Source organism: Littorina saxatilis, linkage group LG8 (assembly GCF_037325665.1).
Source record: "Littorina saxatilis isolate snail1 linkage group LG8, US_GU_Lsax_2.0, whole genome shotgun sequence".
NCBI lineage: Eukaryota > Metazoa > Mollusca > Gastropoda > Littorinimorpha > Littorinidae > Littorina > Littorina saxatilis.
Window position 1 is genome coordinate 27120205 of NC_090252.1, and position 14351 is coordinate 27134555.

At 42.0% G+C, this 14351-nt stretch overlaps 1 protein-coding gene across 3 annotated transcripts in view; it reads right to left on the minus strand.

Annotated features, from left to right (window-relative positions):
• Positions 1-13944, minus strand: part of LOC138973184 (sorbitol dehydrogenase-like) — a 23767-nt gene extending 9823 nt beyond the window's left edge. Inside the window, exons 1-6 of one of the 3 annotated variants that reach the window (XM_070345876.1) lie at positions 13926-13944; positions 7188-7314; positions 5757-5790; positions 3551-3715; positions 2406-2565; positions 1393-1511 (exon numbers count right to left, since the gene is read on the minus strand). In XM_070345876.1, coding sequence (XP_070201977.1) covers positions 1393-1511; positions 2406-2565; positions 3551-3715; positions 5757-5790; positions 7188-7235 — 526 coding nt within the window. In that variant the 5' untranslated portion in view covers positions 7236-7314; positions 13926-13944. Of the gene's footprint in view, positions 1-1392; positions 1512-2405; positions 2566-3550; positions 3716-5756; positions 5791-7187; positions 7315-7575; positions 7832-13925 lie in introns of those variants that run through there. The other 2 variants (XM_070345875.1, XM_070345877.1) reach the window with 2 other exon arrangements.
• Between the last annotated feature and the right edge of the window lie 407 nt (positions 13945-14351).

Below are 14351 nucleotides of genomic sequence, written 5' to 3' on the forward strand. Positions count from 1 at the left end.
GTACTTTTTATATTTAGTCAAGTTTTGACTAAATATTTTAACATCGAGGGGGAATCGAAACGAGGGTCGTGGTGTATGTGCGTGCGTGTGTGTGTGTGTGTGTGTGTGTGTGTGTGTGTGTGTGTGTGTGTGTGTGTGTGTGTGTGTGTGTAGAGCGATTCAGACTAAACTACTGGACCGATCTTTATGAAATTTGACATGAGAGTTCCTGGGTATGAAATCCCCGAACGTTTTTTTCATTTTTTTGGATAAATGTCTTTGATGACGTCATATCCGGCTTTTCGTGAAAGTTGAGGCGGCACTGTCACGCCCTCATTTTTCAACCAAATTGGTTGAAATTTTGGTCAAGTAATCTTCGACGAAGCCCGGACTTCGGTATTGCATTTCAGCTTGGTGGCTTAAAAATTAATTAATGACTTTGGTCATTAAAAATCGGAAAATTGTAAAAAAAAATAAAAATTTATAAAACGATCCAAATTTACGTTTATCTTATTCTCCATCATTTGCTGATTCCAAAAACATATAAATATGTTATATTCGGATTAAAAACAAGCTCTGAAAATTAAATATATAAAAATTATTATCAAAATTAAATTGTCCAAATCAATTTAAAAACACTTTCATCTTATTCCCTGTCGGTTCCTGATTCCAAAAACATATAGATATGATATGTTTGGATTAAAAACACGCTCAGAAAGTTAAAACAAAGAGAGGTACAGAAAAGCGTGCTATCCTTCTTAGCGCAACTACTACCCCGCTCTTCTTGTCAATTTCACTGCCTTTGCCATGAGCGGTGGACTGACGATGCTACGAGTATACGGTCTTGCTGAAAAATGGCAGCTACTTGACTAAATATTGTATTTTCGCCTTACGCGACTTGTTTTCATTCCAAAAAGGACTGTGAGAATTGCTCCAGAAACTTTTTTTGCGGACAGTTTTACTTCGCAATGCTAAACTCACAGAACGTTTCTGCTTCAGGGGGGGGGGGGGGGGGGGGGGGGGGGGATGGTTTTCAAAGTCCTATGAAATCGGCACGAAACAAGCCAAGGCAACAACTTCTGATGCATGTGCTACAACAGGGTTGAAAAAGCAAGTCTCCCTTAAAATCTTGCTTCATAGTGATTGTGCATCTGCTACCATGTTTATAGTATACTGGGCCACTCATAGACACAATACATAACTGTGTGAAGTTCCACATTTTCCGCAAGGAGAGACTGAACCGTGGCTATACGTTGAAACATAGGAGAAATCGTGGTGAAAACCGACAATTTTGACTTTGAAATTCGATTCCTTTCTTCAAATGATATAACTATTATTGCAGACAGTTGTTGTTGACAGTTAGTTAGGGATGCCGTTCTTGAATGTTATCCCCAACTGTTTTGGTTTACCTACCAGCGCCACAGATGAGAATCGTTGACCCGGAAGTGACGTCAGCACGTCGACAGCTGTAGACAGCCACAGCTAGAGGCTCCAGCATTGCACCCTGGTCTAGCGTCACGTGGTCTGGTAGCCTGGTTATGGAGTATATATATCATTGTCATCTATGTAACTTTGAACACTTGAACGCTGAAACGACTTACAACAAGACTGCGTGCTAATGTGACGTATTCCGTAACCAGTGTTGCAACAACAACAACAACAACAAAACAAGTCGCGTGAAGCGATATAAAAACATTTAGTCAAGCTGTCGGCATTAAAGTAACAGATAAACACAATAAACAGTCATCGCCGAGACTATATTTAAGATAGTCTCGACTAACCACACCCCAAAATAGAGACGGGTCACGCTCGTCTCCGGGTAGCGTGGAAACGCAGTACTTACTTAACCTATTTTCTGTCATTCTCAGCACATTTTAAGAGTAAACATGACATATGTAAATATTTTTGAATTCAGGAGAAATTGAGGAATACGATGCAATCATTTTTAAATCTGTTAGTGAAAATTCGATTTTAATGACAACTTTAATGAGCAAACTAATTAACTAGTTTTTAAGCCTCTAAGCTGAAATGCAATACCATAGTCCGGGCTTTGTCGAAGATTACTTCACCAAAATTTCAACCAATTTAGTTCAAAATTGAGGGCGTGACAGTGCTACCTCAACTTTCACAAAAAGCCGGATATGACGTCATCAAGGACATAAATCGAAAAAATGAAAAAAGTTCTGGGGATATTATACCCACAAACTCTCATGTGAAATTTCATGAAGATTGGTCCAGTAGTTTTCTCTGAATCGCTCTACACACACACACACACACACACACACACACATACACCACCACTCTCGTCTCGATTCCCCTCGTCTATGTTAAAACATTTAGTCAAAACTTGACTAAATGTAACAAACGAGAAAAAAACCACTGATGCAGTTGGACCTTTACGGTTGAGCAGGTTGGGATTGACTCACTTGAAGCAGAAGTCGGCAGGGTGAGAGTAGAACCTGCAGATGTTTCCATCCACAGGGGGCGTGGCACAGAACTTCACATCCGGGCACAAGTTGTAGCGGCCATGTCTGCAGACCTTACAGTTACGACACGGAACTCCTGGCTCTACTGCCACGCGGTCACCTGGGCATAGAAAAAAGCCAAGGGAATCTAATGTTCCTATCCAAAAGTGTAATTGTCAATTGTGTTCAGCCAAACTATCTTTGAAAGTATCAATCAATCAATCAATCAATGAGGCTTATATCGCGCATATTCCGTGGGTACAGTTCTAGGCGCTCTGCAGTGATGCCGTGTGAGATGAAATTTTATACGGCCAGTAGATTGCAGCCATGTCGGCGCATATTTACCTTTCACGGCCTTATTCCAAGTCACACGGGTATGGTAGACAATTATTAACTGTGCCTAAGCAATTTTGCCAGAAAAGACCCTTTTGTCAATCGTGGGATCTTTAACGTGCACACCCAATGTAGTGTACACGGGGGGTGGTTCGGACACCGAAGAGAGTCTGCACACAAAGTTGACTCTGTGAAATAAATTTCCGCCGAACCTGGGATCGAACTCGCGCTGACAGCGGCCAACTGAATACAAATCCAGCGCGCTACCAACTGAGCTATATCCCCGCAGTTCAGAACTGGAACATTGCAATGATTTTGCAACCTCGGCAAGTCGGGTGTTTGACCGCGGTCGGTGTGAACACGGGAAGAGACAGTGGAGTCGCTAAAATTCCACTCTCAAGTTGCGACTATTTGTGGCATTGTGGGTTCTGTTCGTTTGGAATCATAACTTGAAAATCTTCCTCGTGCTTATATACTCTCAAATAAATAAGTTAACAGGCGTCGTAACTAAAAAGTGATATTTCGTGGGAAGAAATGTAACCCAGTTTCTGTAAAAAAAAAAAAGTTTTAAGTTTTATCATGTCTATCCATTTATTTAGTCAGATAGTAGACGCTCTGTCTCTGTCTCTCTCTGTCTCTCTCTCTCTCTCGAACTATTTTACTGACTATCTAGGCCTATGCATCTATTGAACTATGGGTTAATTTCTCTAAGGCAGTTGATCCTACTGTGAACAAATAACTGACGCCAACCACACAGTCGTACACCTATTTACCAGGCTTCAAGTTGGTGACGGCTGGTCCAGCTTTGACCACGGTGCCGCTGGCTTCGTGTCCAATGACCATGGGCTGCGTGACCGTGAACCTCCCGCACTGACCGCTCTTCCAGTATTTGAGGTCACTCCCGCAGATCCCCACAGATCCGACGGCCAGCAGGACATCTGACAAACACCATGCACGGTGTTAGATGACAGGGTCCAGATAAAAACGTGACAACCTGCGTGCCTACATTTGGCTGCTCACTTTGCAAGATGGGCGTTTTCTGTTAAATTAATTTCACGGATTAACATTGACGTCATTTACTAAATAAATTCAGTAAACAAAATCCCCGCTGTGTGGTACCAGTTAATAAAATCTCCAAATTGTAGATATTCTTTGAAGATACAAATGGCTGGACCTGCTGTATGAGAGGGGGGAGGGGCTTCCAACATGATGCAGGGGTACAGGGGCTGGCAGGCTGAATAAGAGGGAGGAGGGGCTTCCAACATGATGCAGGGGTACAGGGGCTGGCAGGCTGAATAAGAGGAAAAAAAGCACGAGTCCCGTATGCGTAAACGGAAACAAAAATCACTTTCATAAACATGAACGAGGCTTTAATTTTGACCAGGGGACAACTGATCTGCTACCACCGAGGTTTATAAACAATCTGGAACTAGAAAAGACACATACCATTTTGAAAAATGGCAAAATTCAATATCAGTATTCAATATCAACTATTTCCGTCAACTGTCCGACGTGTGTTTTGAACAGGAAAATCAGGTTTACGGAATGAGTCGAATTTCAAATTCACGATTGACGCTGTTTACCAAGATTTTACCACAGTTTCAAGACTTGCATCGGTCTCGGATAGCAATATCACCTGAAGAGACGATACAATTTTTTTTTAAACCAACCAACATCATTTCCAACACATTGCAACGGTTTTTTCCGTCTGCAAGTTTGAATTTGAAACACTATTGTTGACTGTAACACAAGTAAGCAAGTTCAGGCTATATTCAAAGTTTCTTCTACGAATGGAATCGTGTCTCTGGTGGTTATTGGTCACTGGGTGGTTTTATGTTGCAAGTGCTTTAATTAATTGAGTTTATCGTGCGGGGAAGAGTTATTTCCCCTGCCCGCGAGTGAAGGTGAAGGGATGAAGGCGGAGCTCGGGTGGGGATGGAGGGGTGGAGGGTGAGTCTCTTTGTCCTGCAACCACAACATTGTGTACAGGTGCATGCTTACCACCAGCACACATAAACATTCTCTCTCTCTCTCTCTCTTTCTCTCAAATACATATATAATAGACACATATTCTTTGAGGGGAAAATAATTCCAAGTAAGAGCTTGTCAGTGCATAATTATATTGATTCTACGTGAGGAGATTGGTTACTTGACCTGATTACGTCAGTTTTTGAAAGTAGCAGAGGGGGGGGGGGGGGGGGGATTATGTATCTGATAAAAAGCTGATGTCAAATGTAGATAGATGATAACAGTAGTTAATACTAACGTACTAATGTACTTTGCATGCATTTAAAATAAAATATACGTCAGATGACCCACTGTGTTGGAAAATCGTTGCACTCTCAAAGATAATGACTGATCCAAAAGGTAAACAAAATTCTAACTTAACACCGTGTGCAGTGTGTATATCACGTATCATGCTATCACTGTAAATGTGTGTGTGTGTGTGTGTGTGTGTGTGTGTGTGTGTGTGTGTGTGTGTGTGTGTGTGTATGTGTGTGTGTGTGTGTGTGTGTGTGTGTGTGGTTGTATGTGTGAATGTGTGCATGTACGTGCGTGTGTGTGTGTTTGTGTGTTTGTGTGTGTGTGTGTGTGTGTGTATGTGTGTGTGTGTGCGTGTGTGTGTGTGTGTGTGTGTGTTTGCATGTGTAAATGTGTGTATGTACGTGCGTGCGTGCGTGCGTGCGTGTGTGACTGCGTGCGAGCGTACGTGCGTGCGTGCGTGCGTGTGTGTGTGTGGGTGTGTGTGTGTGCGCGTGCGTGTGTGTATGTGTGTGTGTGTGTGTTGTCTGAAAGAGACAGAGACAAACAAACAGACATACAAGAGACAGAGAGAGAGAGAGAGAGAGAGAGAGAGAGAGAGAGAGAGAGAGAGAGAGAGAGAGAGAGAGAGAGAGAGAGAGAGAGAGAGAGAGAGAGAGTGTGCTTAAAAGATTACTGGAGTTTTCCACCTTCACGGGAGAAAACACAAGTCCTCACCATGTTCTCCCATGTCAGGCAGCTTGATTTTTTCCTGTGGTGAGAAAACCAAACTTTTACTTACCACCAAAATAAATCCAAATAAGCTTTCTTCCACATAATCAATATTGGAATTTCGTCAAAATATCTGTAATGATTGCTGCATCGATCACAAATATTAAAAATCTATAACGGCTTTGTAAAAAAAAGAAAGTGACGATCGATTGCAGTCCGATAAGTTAACGCTATGCCTCATCCTCCCCTTGAGCGAATAAACTAACAGAAAGAAAAAGGAAGGAAGGAAGTAAGGAAGAAAAAGGAAGGAAGGAAGGAAGGAAAGAAGGATGCAAAATCTGTGTAGAGTTCCTGTCAAAACAAAAGTGTCGATCTTTGGTTGCGAATGTTTCGTTTTCTCTTCCGTTTGTTCGACCATTGAAGTTAATGCTCTCTTGACATCCAAGTAAAGGACCATCACGGTTCTTTATCTACTCTATCAAGGTACAAATCGCTTCTAGTTCTTTTCTTTTTCATGTGCACGAAGAGAAAGTGTTCAATGATAACACTTCGTGAGCATTATTAATATTTGTCAGTTGAGTCAGGTGCAGCTTATTAGCTTTTTCAAAACCCCGTTGACATGGGCAAACAATGTTTTGCTTACAGACAATAGCAGTAATGCGTGCTTTGCCTGTGGGGTTTGGCCGACTTACTAAGAGTAAGGTCCAAGTGATGCATATCGCTCATTGTTATTCGTATAAATAATTCATCATCATATGCAATAAAGATAAGGCTTAACTAGTGAGTTTCTTACACCGTTAGCCAGGTTTGCATGGCTCTAAATCCCCCCAGCGTATATAATTAATGTAATTGTTGATTCTCTTTCCTTTGCGTTGGCGATTTGTCTTTTGCTTACGTTTTATGTTTACATAATCAGAAGACAATTAGCTATTGGTTTACATTTGACAAAGACTTAATGAATAAAAAACACTGTTGACTATCTGAACTTGATTGGCATCGAGGTCTGAACAGGAATGCGTATACACAAACATGAAATGAAAAACAAACGATGAGATAAGCTGAAAACGCCCTGGATAAAGGGATGTATAACGATATGGGCAGTGACATGTACACAGGGGAAAAACCAACACAGAAAAGGATTCACATTCGAGTGTACAAATAAAATACACCCAAAAGAAAAGATTATTGATTGATAAGAGTGCTGTTGTGGTCACGCGCACTATCACGCCATCATGTCACTGTGGTATCTTGATCATTACCTTATCACCTTTTGCTAATATACTGACACGCAACACCATTTGGAGGACTACTTAGAAGAGGCACGACAAATGCATAATCACCAAACGGAATATTCATTATGCCTGTCAACCCGTCTGTCTGTTTGTGTGTATGTCTGCCTGTCCGCTTTGTGTCTGCCTGTCTATTTATGCACCATACCAGCCTCAGATCCATAGGTCCATGTAACACAGCAGCAAGGTTGTCCATCTTTGATGTCTCCGAACAATTCTTCGATCAACTCGAGAGGAATTACAGCGGTCACAAAATCTTCTGGCAGCTAAGGCTTCTGCAAACCGAAGACTACAATACAAGTGAATTCAAGCCGAGCTGCTGCTAATGCAGTTCACATACAGTTGCCTGGTATGCAAATCAAATGCAACGGCAGATGTGTGGCAGATAACAAAAAATCCGGTGCATTGCCTGAACCATCGCATTCAAACTAAACAGTTGTCATAACAAAAGCAATGGTTTAACCAACAAAACAACGTGCTGCACTAAAAGAAAATGAGAACATGCCACGTACGCAGCAGAAGATTTGTCGCGTTACCTTGAGATGAGGTCAAGTTGATTATGCAGAGCGAGCCACGATAAAGAGCGCTGAATTGAGAAGTGTCTTTCATTATGGGGGGCACTGAACTTGACACAGTATACGTAGTCAAATTTTAGGACAGGAAGAAACAAGTCGCGTAGGGCGAAAATACAACATTTAGTCAAGTAGCTGTCGAACTCACAGAATGAAACTGAACGCAATGCAACGCAGCAAGACCGTATACTCGTAGCATCGTCAGTCCACCGCGCACGGCAAAGGCAGTGAAATTAACAAGAAGGGCGGGGTAGTACTTGCGCTGAGAAGGATAGCACGCTTTTCTGTACCTCTCTTCGTTTTAACTTTCTGAGCGTGTTTTTAATCCAAACATATCATATCTATATGTTTTTGGAATCAGGAACCGACAAGGAATAAGATGAAGGTGTTTTTAAATTGATTTGGACAATTTAATTTTGATAATAATTTTTATATTTTTAATTTTGATAGCTTGTTTTTAATCCAAATATAACATATTTATATATTTTTGGAATCAGAAAATGATAAACAATACGATGTACGTAAATTTTGACCGTTTTATAAGATTTTTTTTTTTTTTACAATTTTCAGATTTTTAATGACCAAACTCACTCATTAGTTTTTAAGCCACCAAGCTGAAATGCAATACCAAACCCCGGCCTTCGTCGAAGATTACTTGACCAAAATTTCAACCAATTTGGTTGAAAAATGAGAGCGTGACAGTGCCGCCTCAACTTTCACGAAAAGCCGGATATTACGTCATCAAAGACATTTATTGAAAAAATGAAAAAAAAGTATGGGGATTTCATACTCAGGAACTCTCATGTCAAATTTCATAAAGATCGGTCCAGTAGTTTAGTCTGAATCGCTCTACACACACACACAGACAGACAGACAGACACACACACACACACACATACACCACGACCCTCGTCTCGATTCCCCCCTCTACGTTAAAATATTTAGTCAAAACTTGACTAAATATAAAAAGGCGCGCATGTGTGTGTGTGTGTATGTGTGTGTGCGCGCTTCTGTTTGCGTGTGTGTGTGTGTGTGTGCTTGGGTCTGTCTGTTTGTCTGTTTGTCTGTCTGTGCTGTGTCTGTGTTATGAACAGTCCGCCAGGTCCACAGCCACTACGTTATCCTAGGCCACACAGCCTGGTCTGCCTCACAAATCAGTGACCGTGTTACCTACATACACTTCATTGCCTGTCACACACACGCACTAACACACATAAACACACACGCACAAACACATGAACGCACGCACGCACGCACACATCAAAATGATATTCGGTTGTCTTTCTGTCTGTCAACCCTCACTACAAAGAGTTGGAAAATTACACAGACGTGATAATCACTCTGCGGTCCATGTCGCGGTCAGGTTTGTTGTTTCTTTATTTGGTCAACATTCGCTCACTGAAAACTTCAAGTATACTAATGTTCCTCGCAGTTTCCAGTGAGAAAAGTGGCCGGGGATAAGAGCGACAGTATTCAAACACTTTTTTTTTTTTTTTTTTTTTGTTGTTGCTTGACTTCGACGGGCCATATCAGGGCGGTGCTGCTTTGACATATAACGTGCGCCACACACAAGACAGAAGTCGCAGCACAGGCTTCGTGTCTCACCCAGTCACATTATTCTGACACCGGACCAACCAGTCCTAGCACTAACCCCATAATGCCAGACGCCAGGCGGAGCAGCCTCTAGATTGCCAATTTTAAAGTCTTAGGTATGACCCGGCCGGGGTTCGAACCCACGACCTCCCGATCACGGGGCGGACGCCTTACCACTAGGCCAACCGTGCCGGTCATTCAAACACTGTTAGGTCCCAAGTCTTGGGTTCGAATCCCACTCAGGTCAATATTTCTGTGTATGTGCATTTGTCCCAACCGTTGCCGGTGGTTCCAGACTCTTGCAAGAATGATGTGCATGTGTGTGTGTAGTGTGTGTGCGTGGTGTGTGTGTGTGTGTGTGTGTGTGTGTGTGGTAAATGTGGTGTGTGTGTGTGTGTGGTGTGGCCCGTGTGAGGTATTGCACCTCGCTCATAGCGGATTGAAAGTATGTCAAATACACGGCTGAGTAGCCGTGGGTAAGTATACTTCCATACTTCGAAAGTGTACCTTGGCCGGGCTGTCTGCGGAGCATCCGCCTACCGGCTTGCACATCTCGTCTCTACAATGCACTTTGAAAGTGGACTCTGGTCCAGCTGACAGCCTCCGACACTCGCAGCCAATCAAAAACTGCAGAGCGTCTGCAGAGCAACTGACACGCCCCCTTGCCGACAATCCCCTCCCCCCTCCCCTTTCCACCGTCCGTCCTACAAAATAAAAGCAAAACAAAGTTACTCTTTGTCAGATCAGTATATTAGACAGGATCGCCAACTCCGCGCGTGCGCTAGGGCGGCAAGTTGCCGAAATAATTGTGCCGCCCTGTTTGTTTTGTTTACAGGCAAATCAAGAAAAACAAAAACAAGAGTGAGACATGTTTAGCATGAACATATACGTATACTTTTTAAAAGGGATATACCGTTACATTTCTTCTGCTGGGGCAAAACATTTTAATATGCAATGTTTTGTAATGGTTTCCCAGTGAAAAGACGACGCAAGGGAGTTAACTACCGTAACCGCGATTGAATGCAAAAACATTTTTTCCTTTTAATTAAATTATGTGTGGTTGCGTGCCAACGCACACAAAAACACCAGTCATAGATGAATGTCTTATTCTTCATATTTAATAGAACTTTTTAAGGTATATGTCATACATGCACCATATCTCGCAAAACGAACTGTGTTGTATATGTGTATGTTTGTTGTTGTTTTTTTTAAACACGCACGGTATCGAACAATATTCTCTTGCCCCTAATAGGCAAAGTACCTGTGGGACATGTCACATGAAGCACCATTTGTTGATTGAGACTTCAGAGGCATGATTTGAACTATTAGGCCTAAAAAAAAAATAGGTGTGGTTACGGTAACCCGACCTACCCTATTTTTAGGGGCCGACCCTATAACTTTTTATTACATTTGTAAAAAAAAAAACCACAAAAAAACGAGTGCAGAAAACGCAATGAAAGCGAAAGCGCTCGAGTCGCACACTTATTTCCCTGTCAAGTAGGTTTAATTTGTACACATTAGAAAAAAAAGTTTAAAAAATAAAAATGATTGCCTACCTTCCTACCCTATTTTGTTTGGCTATGTTACCTGAACCACACCTATTTTTTTTTTTGCCTTAGTTCAGAGTCTTAGCAGTTCTCAGAAAATATCAGTTATCACATGCTTTACTGGGGATGGCCAAATCTCAGAATTTTACTTCGTCAGCTGGGCGGTAAAAATCAAGGGTCTGCCAAACCCGGCAAATGCAGTAGGCAGCCCAGAGATCCCTAAGTACCTCTCCCAAAGATGGTACTTTTCGGCAAGATTTACAGTTTCAAGCTGTTAGGACAACTTCTTTGAACATGTGATTTTATAGAGTTTTTTGGGGGAAACTGAAATGTAGCCTCGTCAGGAGACAACTATTCAAACCCATATCCTCATCATCTTGTTTCTCGATTGAGAATAATCATTTATAGATGACTATTATTCATTTCCCTTGTTGGGGTGTACTTGCATGTACTGGTGGTTGATTACCCAAATGTCCTCTCAGTGATTTAGACCAAGTTATATGAGGCTCAGTGATTATAAATGTCACTGTTTCTTTAACGGGTTTATTCCGTTCTTTTATGTGTACTAATGGTACAGGTAGATATGGGGAGTGGTGAAGTTGTTTGTTCAACCCATCTCATTATTTTGTTTCTCCACAAACAGATAATCATGTATGTATGATTTGTAGTGTACCTCATAAGATCTGAGTGTTATAATCACAGTAGCTTTGATAGTAGAGGCTGAGCGTTTCCAATGAAGGTAAACGTATTGTAGAGATCGGTAGTCAAAGCTGTTTTGCCTGTCGGTGATGAGAAGGTCATTATGGGGGCGAGGACGCCCCCATTCTATACGGATAGTTTCGAGGTTGACCATGGGCAGCGCCATTTTGTTGTGAAATACGTCATCAGTTTGTGTACACAGGAAGGGAGGGGTGAAGGCAACATTGTTCATCTGTAGAAAGTTGTGAAATCCGTCACCCTATGGGAGGGGTGACGTCAAAATTGGTCATCACAGAGTTTGTGTAACACAGGAAGTTGTGAAATACGTCACCCTATGGGAGGGGTGACGTCAAAATTGTTCAACAAAAACATGATATGTCGCATTGTGCAGGGTCAACTGCAACAAACTCAAACCGAGCCATTCATACCTAGCTGTATTTGAGAGACTTATATACCCGACATTTTTATTTCTTATTTTTAGCACAGGTGTAGGAAAAATCATGAACCAAAATGTTATTTATTTTCTAATTTAACATTTTTTTTACAAATATGACCATGGTCTTTTAAACATACAGTGACATTAAACATTGTTATGTTAAAAAAAAGAAAAAAGAAATAAAGCTTTTGTGCACAAATCAGAAAATACATTGTACATTTTACCTACAGGCCAAACAGTGTCTGTTGGCGGCAGAGGGCCCAGCAAGTTGCTATTTTTAGATCGATTAAAAGTTGTCAAGAACAGGCGCTTACATTTGGATGTGTCCACTGATAGTAGGTTTGGTTGTGATCAATCAGAATGATGTAGGAATAAAAATGTATGACAGTTTGGTATGATGACATGTAATTCAAATATGCTGAAATGTAATATTATACATGATATAATATTATTATGGCTGTTGCCATGACCATGAACCCCAAGAAAGGTTTAATGTTATGTAAAATCAAAATACCAAAATCAAGCACCTACTAATCTGGTCTACGGTGCGGCTTGGACCAAAAAAGGATGGACACGCAACTCGCTCAGCCAGCCAGCGCTGCGAGACTTACAGCGGCCAACTTCGCCGCGGCGCGCTCATTGGCTAAGTATTGAACTTGCGTCAAGGCCGATGCGCGTAGATTCCCAGAATGTTTACTTTCGGTTAGATTCTTCGACAGCATTCGCAGAGGTGACTGCCGTATTGTGTACCGCAGTCAGAAGTAATTTATTACTTTTGGGAGTTTAGTAACGTGATATCAGTTTTCAATTGTTCGTTCACTTATATTGCTTTCAGATTTAACACACAAGAAACAGTAGCACGGTTTTCGTTGCGAAAATGTGCATTGGCAGTGCTACGCGATCGAATTGTGTATTATGTACACGCGGTGTTCTTCTCAGGAAAAGACCGAAGCGACATGTGACGTCAGTCGTTCAGCCCGCGAGCGGTGGGATGGGGGGGGGGGGTTCACATGGTTTGTTTATTTCAGAACCACACCCATATACACACATTTCACATGTAAACCATTTGTCCGCCCCCTGTCGATATTTATCGACTAAGTTCCTTGTATATATTGCCCTTGGTTGGGCTGTTGCTCTCCAAATGTGAGGCAGATTAAGTTGAAGTACCTCTCAGTGATTGGGCAAAAAAAAAAAAAATCAAATCATTGTTGAGTTTGTTTAATATTAGCTTTAGGCCCTTTTGTACTTTCACCGTACCGTTTTCCACGTGTGCGGTTTGAAGACGGTAGGCCTACTGAATATTCGCGGACAAGACCATGACAGACGCACTACACAAAACAGTGGGTATTTTTCAAAACAAACACAAAACAACGTGTTTCCCGAGTGACATCCCCCACGACGCGTTTTGGAAAACACTGCATGCTATCGCATCGTGTTTTGGGTACTGGACGGGTCAACCTGACACTGACCGTTGCCCACTGCATGCATGCCAGCCGTATGTGTACAAACTGACCCGCACTGACACAGCGCGGCAGCGAGAACGGGTCAAGCTGACACTGACCAATATTTCTGTGAAAACAGGAAGCGTGCTAGCTGTAACGAAGATTTGATTACTTGATTAAACGAAGCAGCGAAATGGACTTATCAGACGACAGTTAGTTGAATATGATCTACTAAATGTTGTATTCATTTAGTGCAAATTCGCTCGAACGAAACGTTCAGCAGCCATTTTGCCGGCATCGAAACATCCGACCACGCCTTCGCTATTTTTAGAAACTCTATATAACAGTTAACGATAGTAATATCACTTGCGCGCACCATGCCGCCGTTTTGCGAAACCCTCGTTATCTGTTATTCATAGTTTTAGCAATAGCGCGCACAAACGCGCTATTGATATAACTCTAAATAACAGTTAACGATAGTTTCGAAACTCTATTTAACAGATAACGATAGTTTCGAAACTCTATATATCAGTTAACGATAGTTTCAAAACCCTTTATAACTGTTAACGATAGTAATATCAATTTGGCGCACCATACCTTCTCACACGGCTGTCCAGTCTGTATTCAAACATACTTTGTAACCGCTATGAGCGAAGTGCAATGGGTGCCCGTGTAGTGTGGTGTGTGTCACAGTGTGTGAGTGGTGCGTGTGTGGTGTGTGTCACAGTGTGGTGTGTGTGTGTGTGTGTGGTGTGTGTGTGTGGTGTGTGTGAGTCAGTGGTGTGTGTGAGTGGTGTGTGAGTGGTGCGTGTGAGTGGTGCGTGTGAGTGGTATACATGTGTGAGTGGTGTGTGTGTGTGGTGTGTTTGTGTATGTGAGCCTGTGTGTGTGTGTGAGTGTGTGTGTCAGAGTGAGAATGGTGGATCCAGGACCGTACCAGACCAATGCCAAAAAATGGTAGTAGACGAATGCCAGAGAATGATGGGCCGAGTTCAGTTGCCAGAGTGAATGTGCCAGAAATGT